Raw genomic sequence first — 17,596 nt, forward strand, 5'->3', positions numbered from 1 at the left:
GTCCCACCCCCCACCCCCACCCACCCCAGCCATACTTTGGTGCTAACTCTTACCTTATCATCTTTTATCCTGGGCTGGATCTTCCAGGTTAGGGCCAATGAGGACCCTTTGAGCCTAAATGAAAAGTAACAGTAAGAGAAATTATCTGAATAACATAGTTTGAGAGTGTGCAGATTAACTGAAAACTACCCTCCATCTGAGTTTCTAAGATGTACCAGGATAGTCTTGTCTCATAAACCAGGAAGAGCAAGCATATTAATAGTGACTGGAGTTAGGTGGTAAACAGTCTTATAACTCCCTCTCCAGTGCTATTTAAATGTGTTGTAATATTCCCAGCCAGTTTAATAGCATCCATCTGTTTACTTCAGAGAATATAATCAGTCTGATTTCAGTGTTGTCCATCTGGTGATGTCCATGTGTAGATTCTTCTCTTGTGTTGTTGGAAGAGGGTGTTTGCTATGACCAGTGCGTTCTCTTGGCAAAACACTATTAGCTTTTGCCCTGCTTCATTCCATACTCCAAGGCCAAATTTGCCTGTTACTCCAGGTGTTTCTTGACTCCCTACTTTTGCATTCCAGTCCCCTGTAATGAAAAGAACATCTTTTTTGGGTGTTAGTTCTAAAAGGTCTTGTAGGTCTTCATAGAACCGTTCAACTTCAGCTTCTTCAGCATTACTGGTTGGGGCATAGACTTGGATTACCGTGATATTGAATAGTTTGCCTTGGAAATGAACAGAGATCATTCTGTCGTTTTTGAGATTGCATCCAAGTACTGCATTCCGGACTCTTTTGTTGACTATGATGGCTACTCCATTTCTTCTAAGGGATTCCTGCCCACAGTAGTAGATATAATGGTCATCTGAGTTAAATTCACCCATACCAGTCCATTAGTTTGCTGATTCCTAGAATGTCGATATTCACTCTTGCCATCTCCTGTTTCACCACTTCCAATTTGCCTTGATTCATTGACCTAACATTCCAGGTTCCTATGCAATATTGCTCTTTACAGCATCAGACCTTGCTTCTATCACCAGTCACATCTGTAGCTGTGTGTTGTTTTTGCTCTGGCTCCATCCTTTCATTCTTTCTGGAGTTATTTCTGCACTGATCCCCAGTAGCATATTGGGCACCTACTGACCTGGGGAGTTCATCTTTCAGTGTCCTATCTTTTTGCCTTTTGATACTGTTCATGGATCAAATTGCCAACATCTGCTGGATCATCAAAAAAGCAAGAGAATTCCAGAAAAACATCTATTTCTGCTTTATTGACTATGCCAAAGCCTTTGACTATGTGGATCACAATAAACTGTGGAAAATTCTGAAAGAGACGGGAATACCAGACCACCTGACCTGCCTCTTGAGAACCTTTATGCAGGTCAGGAAGCAATAGTTAGAACTGGACATGAAACAACAGACTGGTTCCAAATAGGAAAAGGAGTATGTCAAGGCTGTATATTGTCACCCTGCTTATTTAACTTATATGCAGAATACATCATGAGAAACACTGGGCTGGAAGAAGCACAAACTGGAATCAAGATTGCTGGGAGAAATTATCAATAACCTCAGATATGCAGATGACACCACCCTTATGGCAGAAAATGGAGAAGAACTAAAGAGCCTCTTGATGAAAGTGAAAGAGGAGAGTGAAAAAGTTGGCTTAAAGTTCAACATTCAGAAAACGAAGATCATGGCATCTGGTCCCATCACTTCATGGCAAATAGATGTGGAAACAGTGTCAGACTTTATTTTTGGGGGCTCCAAAATCACTGCAGATGGTGATTGCAGCCATGAAATTAAAAGATGCTTACTCCTTGGAAGGAAAGTTATGACCAACCTAGATAGCATATTGAAAAGCAGAGACATTACTTTGCCAACAAAGGTCCGTCTAGTCAAGGCTATGGTTTTTCCAGTGGTCATGTATGGAAGTGAGAGTTGGACTATAAAGAAAGCTGAGCACTGAAGAATTGATGCTTTTGAAGTGTGGTGTTGGAGAAGACTTTTGAGAGTCCTTTGGACTGCAAGGAGATCTAACCAGTCCATCCTAAAGGAGATCAGTCCTGGGTATTCATTGGAAGGACTGATGCTGAAGCTGAGACTCCAATACTTTGGCCACCTCATGCGAAGAGTTGACTCATTGGAAAAGACTCTGATGCTGGGAGGGATTGGGGGCAGGAGGAGAAGGGAATGACAGAGGATGAGATGGCTGGATGGGATCACCGACTCGATAGACATGAGTTTGGGTGAATTCTGGGAGTTGGTGATGGACAGGGAGGCCTGGCGTGCTGTGGTTCATGGGGTCACAAAGAGTTGGACACGACTGAGCAACTGAACTGACTAATCTGTATACTGTGTTCCTGGAATACTAGATACAAATAATGTAGCTTGTGAAGATACACATTTTGCAACATTTTGTCTTTATGTTTTGGAGAGTATTTAAAACTAGTATTTAACTTGTATTTTAATATTTCAGATTCTGCTCATAGAATATCTGAAATCAAAATTAAACATGGGCGTATGCTTCTGTATGTATAAGTGTATTTATAGCCACGTAACTAGCAGGAGTGAGCAAACATTTTGTTACTCAGTTGGTCACTCCACATTTACGGAGGTTCACTGCTATGGGAGGCCCAGGTCATGAGGAGCTCACAGTTAGTGAGGGATGACGGTGTGAAATGCTGTAAGAGCCATTATCATGGACTTGCTCCCAAAGTAGAATTAAGTCCTGGGCTGTAAGGAGAGGAGTTGGGCTGGGGGTTGGAAAAGCAGGCTCAGGCTCCCTGGTCTTCACAAAATTCATACACTAAGACTTTCATGAGATACCTTTCTTCTTTCATGTAATTACTTAATGTTGTTCAGTCACTAACTTGTGTCCGTCTCTTCGCAATGCTATGGACTGTAGCCCACCAGGCTCCTCTGTCCATGAGATTCTCCAGGCAAGAAGACTGGAGTGGACAGCGATTTCCTCTTCCAGGGAATCTTCCCACCCAGGGATTGAACCCACTCCTCCTGCATTGCAGGCAGATTCTTTACCACTGAGCCACCGGTGGTAGCCAATTACTATTGGGTTATTTTGAAACAAGAAGGAACTGGATTTATTTTCCTTCTCTCTTACTAAGTAACTGTAAGTTGTGTGGCTTTGAGCCAATCATAAAATCTGTCTGAACATTTATTCCTTTATCTTTGATAATAGTAGTGAGAGCTCATATCTGAACAGCACGTATTACGTGCCTGTTTGTTCTGTGTATCACCCCTCTGAGATCGGCACCGTCACTCACCTCATTTTACTTGTGAGCAGGAAACAGCCACAGAGAAGTCCAGTCAGGCCACAGGGCTGGTAAGTGACTGAACAAGGGTTTGAACACCTTGCAGACTGGCTCCAGGGTATATGTACTCTTAACTTTCTAGGGTCTATGGTCTTGACACTCTCTAATCCATACTTACATGAGCATGTTAGTGATTTACCCCTGATACATTTTCAATTAACATTCGTGTCATGGTACCATGGAGACATTTCTGGGCTGGCTGTGACGATGCAATTGTTATTTGGAATTTTAAATGGGAGCGTGTTATTTTTCCTCATGAAAAGGTTTTGTGATAAAATAAAAATAAAGAACTAAAAGTTATTTAGAGATTTAGCAAATAACTAAAATATAAGTGCCTTAAGAGAAATGCTTCCTTAGTCATTATGTGGGAGGTCAGAATTGCAGTATATTTTCTTGAGAAAAAATGAGCGTTAATGCTATCACAAACCAAGAAGAGCAAGGGATATATGGATTTTCTTGCTATTTGAGTAGGAAACAAGAGTCTGTGGACATCCTGTGTTAAAATGCCTACACTGAAGTAGTCTGTTTGCCGGAGATAAATTTTGTTGCTCTCCACAATCTCACATACCTCGTACTGACAAAAGTTATGGTGCTCAGAGTAAGGCCCATGAGTTACAGAATATGAGAAGTGTTTGCTATCTTAATGCTGTCCTGGTTGTTTAAGGTCACAAGCTACTATTATTATTTTATTAAATTGCTTTTGAAAACACAGTTGATCTGAATCAGCTATGCCAACTGAATCTTGTTCCACCACCTCATAGTTCATGGCAGTTCTTGTTAAATCTCTTAAAATGTTAATATTGTTTTTCTGATAAATACTCCACAAAGAAATACAATAGCATAGTCAGGCAGCAAGCCAGGCTTTCTTCTGCAAACTTATCATATGCAAAAGCTTAGGTGATTTGCATCATCTTCTGGGCATATATATATATATATATATATTAATATATACATATATATGGATGATCAGGGGAGAATTATCACAGAGACAAATGCCAGCAGCATTAACATGCTGTCTGCTCTTTCTCATCTGGTACCGGACCCCAGGTTTCAGGACCGCCCTACCCTGAGTTCCTTTCTTGTCTTCACCATTTCACCTGCTCACGTGCCCAAATTGCTGTGCCAGTTCACGTGTGACTTAGTCGAGCTGCCCTTGTCCATTTTCTCCTCTGGCCACTGATTCCTGCCACCGCCCAGCAGCCACAAAACCAAACTGAGTTAGATACCAGTTCTTCTCCACTTTCTCTGTGTTCGCACAGTGTCCTGTGCACAACTTTCATAGGAGTTTTAGTGCCTTTAGTTTTCACACTGAGCTTTCTTAACCATCCTCTCCCTACATCACCTCTCTCCCTGTTCAGTGTTTGGCTCCTACCAGGGTCTGTAAATATTCAGAGTTAACATAGCTGCTGCCTTTGGAGGTGAACTTTTAACCCCTGGTCCTGCAGTAGCAAGAGGTATGGAACCTTCCCTGCTGGCCCTGCACTGGAGTGGGCTGCAGTCTCAGAGGAGACACATAACATGTACACACACACACACACACACACACCCCCTGCGCTGAGTAAGCCTTGACATTTATAACATGGCTTATCTCTGTAATTGAATTATAGCAGGTTTTTTTCTCCTAATGGCATATATTGGAGTTTGCCAAGATGTCATTCATATATGCCATATCTACCAATACAGACAAAATCTGTATTAGAGGGAGAATATTATAATCATACATAGGTTCTTTGAAATCCATTTTTTCCTAAACAATGTAGAGCAAAGGTCATTTTTTCACAGATACTGACTTATCCTTCCAAAGACACCATCTTTGGGATGGCACCGTAAATGTGTAAAAATCCATCAGAAGCAGGGCGCCATGACTGGGATAGCAAATGCAAACATGTTACATATAATATACCTCAATTTGCACTGTTAGCATACTGTAGAGATTAATTGGCATTAAAACTACCATTAAACAGTGAAGTCTTGAGTGATTTCAGTTAGTAGAACATGTGATTCCTATATTACACCATATATAAATATGACTTCTCTGCTTTTAATCCTGAATTCTTTTCTTACCAATAACTTGGCATGGTAAGTCATTCTTCTTAGCCAACAAGCAAACTAGTTAATTTAATTTTTTTTAATGTTTTAATGGCTAATTTATTACATGACCTAAATTTTAATTTTTTACTAAAAAGTTTTTAGTAAAATTTTTATTAAAATGTTAACTGCTAATATTATGTTGATTCTTTTAACCTATGTTGATTGATATTAATTACTTTTTTGGTTATTTTGCTTTGTCTAGTTTAGAAAACCAGGCCTGGGTTTTAAAGGACAGCATCACTGACTTGTAAAGGAAACCAAACCTTTGGTGGAAGTCCAGCATATGAAGATACAGAAACTGCTGCAGTTGATTCACAATGGGAACCACAAGTGACGAGATGGGGTCTGTGGAACAGACCTTGTCCTCCTCCTTCAACCCTTTGTGTTTCGAATGTGGCCAGCAGCACTGGACGCGGGAAAACCACCTGTACAATTACCAGGATGAAGTGGATGACGACCTGGTCTGCCATATCTGCCTTCAGCCTCTGCTGCAGCCGCTGGACACTCCCTGTGGACATACCTTCTGCTGCAAGTGCCTCAGAAACTTCCTACAGGAGAAGGATTTCTGTCCGCTGGACCGGAAGAAACTCCACTTTAAGTCGTGTAAGAAGTCTAGCATTCTGGTTCATAAACTCCTGGACAAATTGTTGATTTCATGTCCATTTTCTTCAGTGTGCCATGATGTGATGCAGCGCTGTGACCTGGAAGGCCATCTTAAGAACAGGTGAGCAAGAGAAAGGGAGAGCGTGGCTCTAGGCTTTGTGGAAAGGCTGCGCAAGCAGACAGAAATCAGAAACATGAATATAAAACCTAGACAGAAAGTACCATTTTATACCTATCAGTATTTTTTTAAAAATAATATTTACTTATTTATTCTGCTGTGTGGGACCTTAGTTGTGGCCATGTTGTATCCATTGCAAGTCTTAGTTGCGGCATGTGGGATCTAGTTCCCTGACCAAGGATCAAACCCAGGCCCCCACCAGGGAAGTCCCCCTATCAGTGTTTTTGGTGGTATAATATGAAGTTGTTATATTCACATGGGTAGCAGGATATGCAAGGCAGTTTCACAGTTTATTTCAAAACTGGAACTGTCAGTATCATCTTACCTAGCATTTCATCCTAAGGACATAATCCAAAAGGAGGGAACGTTGTATATAAAGATGTTCATTGCAACCTTGTGCAGAGTTCAATAAATTGGGGTCAAGCTAATTACTTAACAGTGGTCCATCAGTGCATCGGGATACTATGCAGCTGTTAAAAATGACAACATTGCTACAACATGGAAATGGGCACAGGCACACCTCAGAGATGTTGCGGGTTGGGTTCTGGACCACCACTATAAAGCGAACATCAGGGAGCATAACACCACAGGTCACAGGAACTTTCTGGTTTCCGAGTGCTTATCAAAGAAGTTATGTTTACACTGTGCTGTGCTCTAGGAAGGGTTCAACAGCATTAGGTAAAAATGTACCCACCTTGATTGAAAATCCTTTACTGCTAGGAAAGAAAGCCATCATCTCATGACACACAGGACTGCCACAATTTGTAAAACATGGAGTATCTTTGAAGCACAGTAAAGGACGTGCAGTAAAATGAGGTCTGCCTGTATCCATGATTTCATTCTTTAAAATCTTATAAAATTCTATGTTCAGGAACTAGACTGAACAAGAACTAGAGGTTGGAAACATTTTAGTAGGGGTTTTTGTTCTACTAACAAAGGCTTTTTAAAGGGTGAAGTAATCTGTTCAGCTGAATGTTTAGTGAGTTTTTATCATTTGACTTTAATAAAAGACTTGTTCTTTAACATTGTTTATACACTTTGGGAAGGGTTAAAACTTACCTTTTCTTAGATATAATCATATAAAATGACCAAAATAAATGTATTGATGTCTACATTTCATAGTTAAACCACTTGTGCAGTGTAAATCTGCAGTAACTGTGAATAACAAGGCTTAATGTAAGATACTGGATTTAGAAATAATATAGTATAAGTCTGGTATAGAACAGCTTGTCACTGTACTCACACTTGAAATCATAGAGTTGAATCTAAGCTCATCCCCTCACTTTACAAATCAGGAAACTGAGTCACAGAGAGTTGGAGATAGGTAAAAGCATGGTTAGACTTAAACTTCATTGTTCCTGCTTACTGTTCTGCCATACCATGCTGACCTTACGCAGAGTGAATCCCATTCTCTGCTGTGTGGTAGTAAACATTTGATATATATGTGAATATGTGTTCATTCTGATCCTAAATATCAGTGTTATACAATGAGTATACTGATTAGAAATAATTTACATTTATGAGAAAGAATGAGAAGATTTACAAAGGAATTGCTTAAACTTAAGCTCCACTGAACTAAGAGTGGGATAAATGTGTACACTTTTGAAAATGCATGTGGTGTTTTCCTTTGATCACCAGCAGGCATAGAATCTGAACACGGTAACAGAGGCTTCCTGGAAACTGACCCAGACTTTTGAGTCTGCTGTCTGGTTCAGGCCTGGTTGTGGCTGAGGTTGAAGATTTTAGGCTTTTCCGTTTTCTCTCAGTAGAAGTATTCTTTTTAAGAAATGTTTCTTTTCTGGCTCTTATGAACATCAGTTTTGGGATATTAGAGGAACTGAACAGAGTCTCAGTTAATTATTTTGATAGCAGTAAGATAAAAATTACACAATTATTGTAGCAATGTTTACTTAAAATGCATACAAGAATTTAATATGTAGTTGAAGTATCATGAATTTTTTCTGTCAAACTGTTATGTTGATGATGTAAAAACTTGGGAACTGCAAACTGTCCCTTCACTTATAGGTTGATAAAAGCTAAGCAGTTATGTCCAGTTGAAAGTTCCATTTTCCAAGTGTGCTTCTTAATATTTGAGCTACTAATTTAATCATTTCCAAAATGTGTTAGGCTTGTGTTTTGAAAGATAACACTGAAAAAGGTGAATGATTTAAAAAGGTGAGGTGACTTGCTTGATGTAAAGAGCTAAGAGTGACTGCTGATTATCAAAATTAGAACTAACGTTTGTTCAGTTAAGTTGTTAATCTGTGTTCTGGTTATCTATTGTTTGGTTGCTAAGTCATATCTGACTCTTGCAACCCCATGTCCACCAAGCTCCTCTGTCTATGGGATTTCCCAAGCAAGAATACTGGAGTGGGTTGTCATTTCCTTCTCCAGAGATCTTCCCGACCCAGGATCAAACCAGTATCTCTTGCATTGGCAGGCAGATTGTTTACTGTTGAGCCACCAGGGAAGACCCTGATTTCACTTACCTATTGCCTGACTGACCTCACAAATGTTAAATGTCAGTATTGGTGAGAAACCAACCACTGCAAATATAACCAGATAAAAACAGTGAGCGCATGGAAACATATTCCACTCATCGATTCGGTGAGTCCCAGGGACTCAGGGCGTAGCAGGACTGGCTTGTCTCTGCTCTGTCCACTCTGGGTCACAGCTGAGAACTGAAAGCCCAGGACTGCAGCCATTGGCATTGGAGTGTTTACATCCAGGACAGAAGCTTCATTCACGTGTCTGGCACATTGATGGAGGTCACAGGAGGCATGGGCTCAGGCAGGACTCGTCCACAGGAGAGCCTCCAGGTGCCTCTCCAGCACAGTGGCCTCCAGCTACGTTAAGTTCTCACATGGGTTCCAATAAATTTGGAGAAGCTGCATGGCCTTGTATGGTCTAGCCTTCAAGTCACATAGCATCCCTTATGCTGTCAGTCATAAGACCCCCCAGATTTGAGGCATAAACTTCCCTTTGTGGGGAGAGAACAAAAAATGTGCAGTCATGTAAAACCAGCACAAACTAGCAATAAGGGTGATGTCATGAGACACAGAATTATGATAATTTTATTAGCAGAAATAGTTTGTTAAATCTGGTAGTTTTGAGTGCAAAATTACCTTCCCTATTTGAACAAAATTCTACTCTTAAGAAATCTGCTTCAGTTTGAGAACAGCTGACATTTTGTCCTAGGGCTAAGAGTAAAACATTTGTGAAAGATGACTGTATTTTTAAATAAAATTACTAGTTATTAACTGATTATATATTAGGAAAGCAATGAAAAATTTTAGAAGACATGGAAAAGTGCTCATCTTTGAAGGGAGAACTAAAGCCCTCAAGAAATATTACATATACTGTATGACGCATGTAACATTTTAGTAATTGCCTTATGAAGTTCTGCCAAGCAACATCAACTGTGAGGATTCCTCTTCCCCTCTCAACCCCATCCTGCCTTATCCTCAGCAATTTAACATTTAAAGCTTATGGTAATTGAAGTGATACTTTTTTTTAAATTGATCATTTGTGCCCTAGTTTATGGCAAAATTCAGAACCATTTTTTCTTTTCCTCTTAGAACTTGAGTTTAACAGTATTCTAAAAGAACGTACAATACAGAGAAAAACTTCAAAGAAGTCTTTCTGTGCTGAGAGCTTCTCTAGTTAACATGGTTTTGAGCCTTTAAGGGTCAGGGTACGCTGAGAGAAGATTGCTCTTTTAAATTCAGTTTGTAACTTAGAGAGAAGTTTGTGTCTAGCACATGCTCACCAGCATTTTTTTGTCCTACATGATGTAAAAAACAGATACATATTTGTAAATCGTATCCAGTAAGGGTCTAGTATCCAGAATATATAAAGAGTTCTTACAACTGAACAAAAACTCAATACAATTTTAAATGGTCAAAGGATTTAGGTAGATATTTCTCCAGAGAAGATATGTAAATGGCCCATAAGCTCATGAATAAATGCTTAACGTCACTAGTCCATTTTAAAAGTGATTGTCTTTTTGTAAGTTTTAAACAGTCTCTGTGTATTCTGACCCTTATTAAATATGTGGTTTGCAAGTATTTTCTCTTATTCTGTCAGTTGCCTTTTCATTTTCCTGTGCCCTTTGAAGGACAAACAAGTTTAATTTTTATGAAGTCCATTTTATCTTTTCTTTCTTTGCTTGTAGTTCTGGTGTCATAGCTAAAAAAACCACTGCCTAATCTCAGGTAATGAAGCTTTGCGCCTGTTTTCTTCTAGGACTTTTACGCTTTTAGCTCTTACATTTGGGTCTTTGATCCAATTTGAATTGTCATTGGAGAACATGTGTATGATTTAATACTTTAAATTTTATTGAGGCTTTTTGTTTTTAGTGGCCTAGCACACAGTCTGTCTTGGAAAATATTCCATTTGTACACAAGGTGTGTTCTACTGTTGATGGGTGGAGTGTTCTATAGATTTATCTTAGGTCTAGTTGATATATAATATTGTTAAAAGTCTCTCTTCTTTTCCTTATGTCTAATTATTCTATTCATTATTGAAAGTGGAATGGAGACATCCTAGGCTTTTTTTTTTTCTTTTTTTTAAAAACTATTATTTTTTTCCTCTAATTCTGTCATTTTGAACTTCATGTAAATACTTTGAGGGTCTGCTATTGTGTTTGTTTATAATTGTTATAGTTTTGTGAAAAATCAAACCCTTTTCATTATTGTAGAATGTTCTTTGTCACTAGAAAGTATTTTTGTCTTAAAGTCTCCGTTGTCTGAAATTAGTATACCCATTCAACTCTTGATGTTGTTTGCTTGTATATATTTTTCTCTCCTGATTTAAACCTATTTGTATCTTTGAAATGTGTCTCTTGTAGACAGTATATAGTTGGATCCTGTTTCTTTTTAATCCATCCTGCCAATTACTGGTTTTTGATTGGAGTGTTTAATTTATTTATATTTGATGTAATTACCAACAAGATAGAATTTATATATTTTTTATTTTATTTGTTTATATATATCATTTCTTTTCAGTTTCTTTAAAGGTTCATCTACTTCTTCCCCTGTTCTTGTTAAATAATATTTCCAAGAATGCCATTTTAATTCCTTTGTCGTTTCTGTTCATACCTGTTTTTTGAATTGTTTTCTTAGTGGTTGCCTAAGGGATTACAATTAACATATTAACTTCAACAGTCCAGTTCAGATTAGTATGGACTTGATTTCACTGGTACACAAAAATTTAGCTCACATGTACCTTCTGCTGAAACTGTCATTTTTCTTAAATAAATGCATTCCAGATTGCTACTGAACCCTGGCTTATTTCCAGAGTTCAGTAATAGTTGGTACTGAACAATTTTTCCCAGTGTTCGCATGGCTTTATGGAGGAGAGGCTTTTCGGATACCCCAATCTAACAATTTTACTAATGCCATTTAAATTGATTTTTGCATGCTATAATCCATAACTATTTTTATCATTTTTATTGGTTCTAAGATGCTCATATTCATTGAGCTTCATTAAGTGCCCGGCATTGTGCTGGCACTTAATCATGAGCTATTGTATCTTACGTCTACTGTTCCTGCCGCTGCCACTCCCCCACCGCCCCCTTCTGCCGGCCCCACCGCCACTAACACTGCTACTAATAATACAGTGTGTTCTGCTACACTCTGCATCTCCTAAAGTGAGTCATCGTATATCAGGGAATGGTGCCACTATGCCATAAATCAAGCTAGTTCATATGCGATTTTCCTCCATAAGGAGAGCCAGAATAGGGGGGTGAAATTACAACCTTCAGTAGGAAAGAAGTCCCTCAGTTTGCTCTGGCTGCTGCAAGAGCCTTTGGGAGTTATTTAGGAAAATTTTAAAGACACACCTGCATGTAGAGGGCCCTCCCTGGGGAGGGACAAGTGCCCGGCCTGTGGCCGGTCACATTGCGTCCAGCGCCCGTGGTGAGGGCCCCCCACTGTCTCAGGGTTCCCCTTCCACCCGCATCGAGTGCACACCTACCCCCATCTTGTTCAGGGCATGTAACTTGGGTCAGTGTGCACTTGTTTCCTGCTGTTTTTAATCACGTGCAATAGCGTCCACACTAGCCTCCTAGTGTACTCAGTTACCTGCCTCCTGGTGCCAGTTGCGGTTTATGTTGTTACTGTTAAATGCACCATTTGAAAAGCAGAGGTTTTGTTGTTGCTTGTGAGTTTTGTGTTACCAAGGCCTTTCTTACTCTAACATTCTATGACTGTGTTTCTAGGTAGAAGTTTGTGAAAGGAATGCAATTTATGTTTTCTTAAGGCACAGAGATGGGACTCCGTAAGAATGAACTGGGTATGATTCACTATAAAGAGCAGGCATGTTTGAAGTCAGATCTGAGTTTGGGTTTTGACTCTGTAATTTGATAGCTCTGTGGTTTTGGCTTAGTTCAGGTTTCCCATTTGTAAAATGGGGATAATAGAGCGCTTGTGAGGATTCAGTGAATCCTGTCCATAACGTCTACACAGCAGCAGGCACAGCTTAGACACTCAACACGTGCTGGTGTCTTCCTTTCTCTTTCAGGTCCAAATGTTTACAGATGGGAGGGACACTGACTCTGGCCACCTGTGTCAGCTTTGCTCTGGTCTATTCGCTCCCTAATTTTTGTTTAAAAATTAGTTTTATTGAGATATATTTCATCTACCATAAACTTCAGCTATTTTTGAAGTGTACAATTCAGTGGTTTTTAATATATTCACAGAACTATGTAACCATCATCACAGTCTAATTTTTAGAACGTGCCAACACCCCAGAAAGAAGCCCTGTACCCGCTAGCACCATCCCCATCCCCAGACACCCTGGTTTTGCATGGTCTGCCCCAGCCCTCTTTCCCCTAAGCTCTGTGCAGATTTTGTGGAATGCATGTATTTTGTTAACAGAGCTGCATGTGTTTGGTCTGTGCGTCTGCCCTCCTTACTGAAAGTGTTCTCTCTAAGGTCACCATGACCTTCTCATTTCCAGATCAAACCAGTGCTGTGGCCCTTATCTTATTTGCCCCTACATGGCATTGACACAGTTGGCTGCTTTTTCTTTGTTGCTGCTCTTGTGTGGTTGTTCTATCTCCATCTGCTCAGCTGGTTCATCGTATTTAAACATGGGTGTTCCCAAAGGTTCCCTCTCTAACTTTCTTCTGATGCTAGGCAGGCTTATTCTTTTGTATGTTTGTATGGCATCATGTTTAATGTCTTTAATTCCTGTTACCAATTTGCTCTCCTACTGGGAACTTATATAGACCCGTTTCTTTACCTCTCTAGCAAATTTGTTTTGCTTTTTAAACTTGTTTTTCTGTATTTAATAACTATTTCTTAGCCTTTATGATTATTTACTTTGTAGGATTTTTTTAGTCATTTGTTAGGCTAATTCCCAGGTGTTCATATTGTTTGTATTTCCTCTTCAATTCCTGTTCCTAGTCCTTTTTTCTAGTCTGTGTAGATATTTGTGTATGATATATATTTTGAGAACTAAATCTTTACCTATCTTAGTTATAAGTATTTTAAATTCTAATTACTTCTCGACAGAAGTAATCTTTTCAGTGATATAATTTTCAAAAATATTCGCCAGGCCCTTACAGAAACACTCCGTGGAGCGCTGCCTCGCAGTGCAGTGCAGAACGTCCACTGTGCCCCTTATAAGCAAGGTGAAGGGAAAGCAAGTCAGGAGAGAGTGCCGAATAGAGAGACTGAATAATGACCTTCTCAAGACCTTAAATCCAGGACCTAAAATAAATCTTCGGTTCATGTGGGAAATTGTATTACTCATGCTGCTGCTGCTGCTAAGTCGCTTCTGTCGTGTCCGACTCTGTGCGACCCCATAGACGGCAGCCCACCAGGCTCCCCCGTCCCTGGGATTCTCCAGGCAAGAACACTGGAGTGGGTTCCCATTTCCTTCTCCAACGCACGAAAGTGAAAAGTAAAAGTGAAGTCACTCAGTTGTGTCCGACTCCTAGCGACCCCATGGACTGCAGCCTACCAGGCTCCTCCGTCCATGGGATTTTCCAGGCAGGAGTACTGGAGTGGGGTGCCATTGCCTTCTCCGTGTATTACTCATATCCTTAGAGAATAGCTTCTAATTTTAATTGAATTCTATACTTTAATTGAATTTAATTCTATACTTAATTTGTTTGAAATTGTAGATTTTTTAAGAATGCTGTCATTGAATGAAGGACTGCAATCCTGAACACAAGACTGTCGTCTACCCTGCCCCACCTTTTCTAAACTTCTTCCCCCAGTAGGAGAGTCGATGGGGTCTGTGGAATTATGTCAGGGTCTGGGGGTGTGTGCCTGGCCCTCTCCTTCACAGATGCCTGACTCCTCCTGCTCACTCCTCAGACGGCATTCATTATTCATCCTGTGTCTTGTCGAGGTGTCATGTGGAAAAGAGCTGGCACCTTGCAGCATTTCCAGCGTGTATAAGACTTTCTTTAAATGTTTAAACAAGCATGTATCTTGCCCCCTTTGTTTGCCTAAATAAGTCAAAACAAGCCAAGTAACAGTTCTTATTTCTTGGTACTTATGGAAGTTTCCCCAGAACTTAGAAATACCTTCTTTAAGTTTCATAGCGTACCTGTAATTCCTCTGTTGCAGCTTTGCTTTTACAAACCAGGAGGTATGTTTTCACCTGCTTCCGTGTCTGTCATAGTAGGTAGTCTGAGCCTTGGCTGAGCTTCCCGCAGCTGGTGAAGCTTCATGTGGATCTCTGCTCCTAGCGGGTGAGATGCAGTGTTAGCTGCAAGAGCAGAGAGGCCAGCAGTGCTCAGGGTCTGAGGCAGGGCACCGGTGGCATGTGGAGAAAGGTGCTCGTTCCTACTACTGCAGTTCAGCCATCTACCCTGTGAAAAGGGGGATTAACTGGAGCCTCAGGACAGCCCTCACAGGGCAGAGATTACTGTAGTGCTGTATACTGTGTATGTATTTCTGGTACTAATATATTCTAAACACAGCTTCTTACTGAAGTATTCTTTGAGATATACCAAACCCTTGTTTGTGCAGATGCCTTGTTTTAAATTTGCTGCATGGAGTGGTAAGAACTTAGTTTCTGTGTAAATTAAGATCAGAATTATGTACTGCTTGAGGGTACTTCTAGGTGCTTTTTGCATAGAAGCCTTTGCTGTTGTTTAGTTGGGGTACAAACTATTAGTCATTTTTTTTTTCCCTTTCACACCGGCTGGAAACCACCCGCTGTTGTCTTTCTAGATGTCCTGGAGCTTCTCATCGGAGAGCTGCCCTAGAGAAACGAAAAACTAGTAAGACTCAGATGGAGATCGAGAATGAAAATGGAACCACTGTCACAGACCTTCCAGCTGCTTTATCACCCGAAACAGACTGCTCAGGGCGGACCCTGACATCGGCATCCCTTCCCTCCTGGACGGAGGAGCCCGGCCTGGACAACCCCGCCTTTGAAGAGAGCCCAGCTGGGGACAGTACGTGCCGCCCCCGCCTCTGTTCTCCACCTTGTCTCAAATCAGGCGTTCCTTCCTTCCTTCCCACCTCTCCCCGCTGCCCTCCCACATGTGTTGTTTTCCTCTTTAAACAATTAACTTTGAGATATGGTTCACATACCACAGAAGTCACCCTTTTAGGGGTACAGTTCTAACAGCTTGCAGCTTGGAAGCAGGATGTGGAACTTAGCCCGAGAAAGGGGACCTTTCCACTCCCTCTTATATTCAGTCCAAGATTCACTGGTTGTTAAACTGCGTCTTATTGTGTTTGTGTTCAAACGTTTGCTTGTCACTTCTTAACTAAGAAAACAACAATAACAAGAGCAACAAAAATAATGACCCCAGTTAAGTGCCTCTTGTGTCAGGCTCCGTGCCAGACCCTCTCCATCCACTAACTGACCCAAAACCTGTGTCAGTGCCGTGAGGAGGTTGTATCAGGGAGAATCTGGAGAGACTGCTCGGTCAGCATGTGCGGCCAGAGAAGGACAGGGTGTGTCTCTGACGCCGAGGCCACTCCTCTGACTGCTGCGATGCTCTGGTGGTCCCCTCGACTCCCGCCCGCTAGGAAAGCCTATAGTCGTGGCTCCTGGGCATAGCTTGGTGGTTGGCCCTGGGTATTTACTTTTAAATACTTAAATTACTGTTAAATATACTTTTCTTGAAGAAGTTCATACAAATTCAGATTTTGCCTGCCACAGCCATAACCCCTTTTTAAGATGCTCCCTTTCTCAGGGCCTGTGTGACTTCCCTCTCACCCTGTGGTGACCACATACGAGAACTGTCTTTTCTTTATACTGCTGTGCACTGTTGACATTTGTTCCACCCTCCAGGGGCTTCCTTCATAGCTCAGTTGGTAAAGAATCTGCCTGCAATGCAGGATACCCCAGTTCAGTTCCTGGGTCAGGAAGATCTGCTGGAGAAGGGATAGGCTACCCACTCCAATATTCTTGGGCTTCCCTTGTGGCTTAGCTGGTAAAGAATCCACCTGCAATGCGGAAGACCTGGGTTCAATCCCTGGGTTGGGAAGATTCCCTGGAGAAGGGAAAGGCAACCCACTCCAGTATTCTGGCCTTGAGAATTCCATGGACTATACAGTCCATGGGGTCACAAAGAGTCAGACACAAGTGAGTGACTTTCACACGTACCACCCTCCAGACTGTCTCATCAGTTAGGATGAGGTGATGCTCTCTTAATACAACTTTCAGATCTCTGTGTCACCCCTCATGATCTGGTATGTAGCTGGTTGCAATAATTTACTGATGTTCAGATAATCTTAGCACACAGATATTGTTTGTCATTCTGTTTTCTTATCCAGTGGTATTGCATAGCTGTTAATGTAATATGACTTCTTTGCCTGAAGATAATCAAGATATAAAATGTTTCTCTTTCCATCTATTTTTCTCTCACTTTTAACTCGGCAGCCACACCACAACCACTTAGCTTACCAGAAGGTGAAATCACCACCATCGAAATCCACCGGTCTAATCCTTTTATTCGGCTAGGAATTAGTATTGTGGGTGGCAACGAAACGCCACTGATTAACATTGTCATCCAGGAAGTCTACCGCGATGGGGTGATCGCCAAAGACGGACGCCTCCTTGCCGGGGACCAGATTCTTCAGGTACTCGTTTTAATTCCTCTGTCACCTTGGCGCTTTCTCGTTCTTACTCATGAGATTAGAACAACATTGTGGTACTGTGGGACCTGCGTTGTATGTAAGTGAGTTTTGCTATTTTTATATGCAAAGTGTGTCAGAATTTGTTTGCAATTTCTCCCCTTTCCCAAGAGCTGGCTCGGGACAGGTGGTGTTTTCTTAGCCTTAAGGCTAAGGAGAGAGGGAGGTGAGGCTTCTGTGTGGGATAAAGTTCCAGCCTGGTGCTGGCTGTCCACCTTCGTCCTTCCAGTTTTGCTTAGCCCTTCTCCCCTCTCCTTATGTGAGCCACTGACCATCTTCATTGCTCCATTT

General features: G+C 41.0%; 1 protein-coding gene across 2 annotated transcripts in view; it reads left to right on the forward strand.

The window, feature by feature from the left end:
• The window catches only part of LNX2 (ligand of numb-protein X 2), an 89,625-nt gene that overhangs the window by 41,160 nt on the left and 30,869 nt on the right, over positions 1–17,596 (forward strand). Inside the window, exons 2-4 of one of the 2 annotated variants that reach the window (NM_001075884.1) lie at positions 5,616–6,137; positions 15,386–15,612; positions 17,052–17,251. In NM_001075884.1, the coding sequence (NP_001069352.1) occupies positions 5,731–6,137; positions 15,386–15,612; positions 17,052–17,251 (834 nt within the window). In that variant the 5' untranslated portion in view covers positions 5,616–5,730. Of the gene's footprint in view, positions 1–5,615; positions 6,138–11,175; positions 13,350–15,385; positions 15,613–17,051; positions 17,252–17,596 lie in introns of those variants that run through there. The other variant, XM_059892055.1, reaches the window with a different exon arrangement.

The sequence above is a fragment of the Bos taurus genome, chromosome 12, assembly GCF_002263795.3.
Source record: "Bos taurus isolate L1 Dominette 01449 registration number 42190680 breed Hereford chromosome 12, ARS-UCD2.0, whole genome shotgun sequence".
NCBI classification, from domain to species: Eukaryota; Metazoa; Chordata; class Mammalia; order Artiodactyla; family Bovidae; genus Bos; species Bos taurus.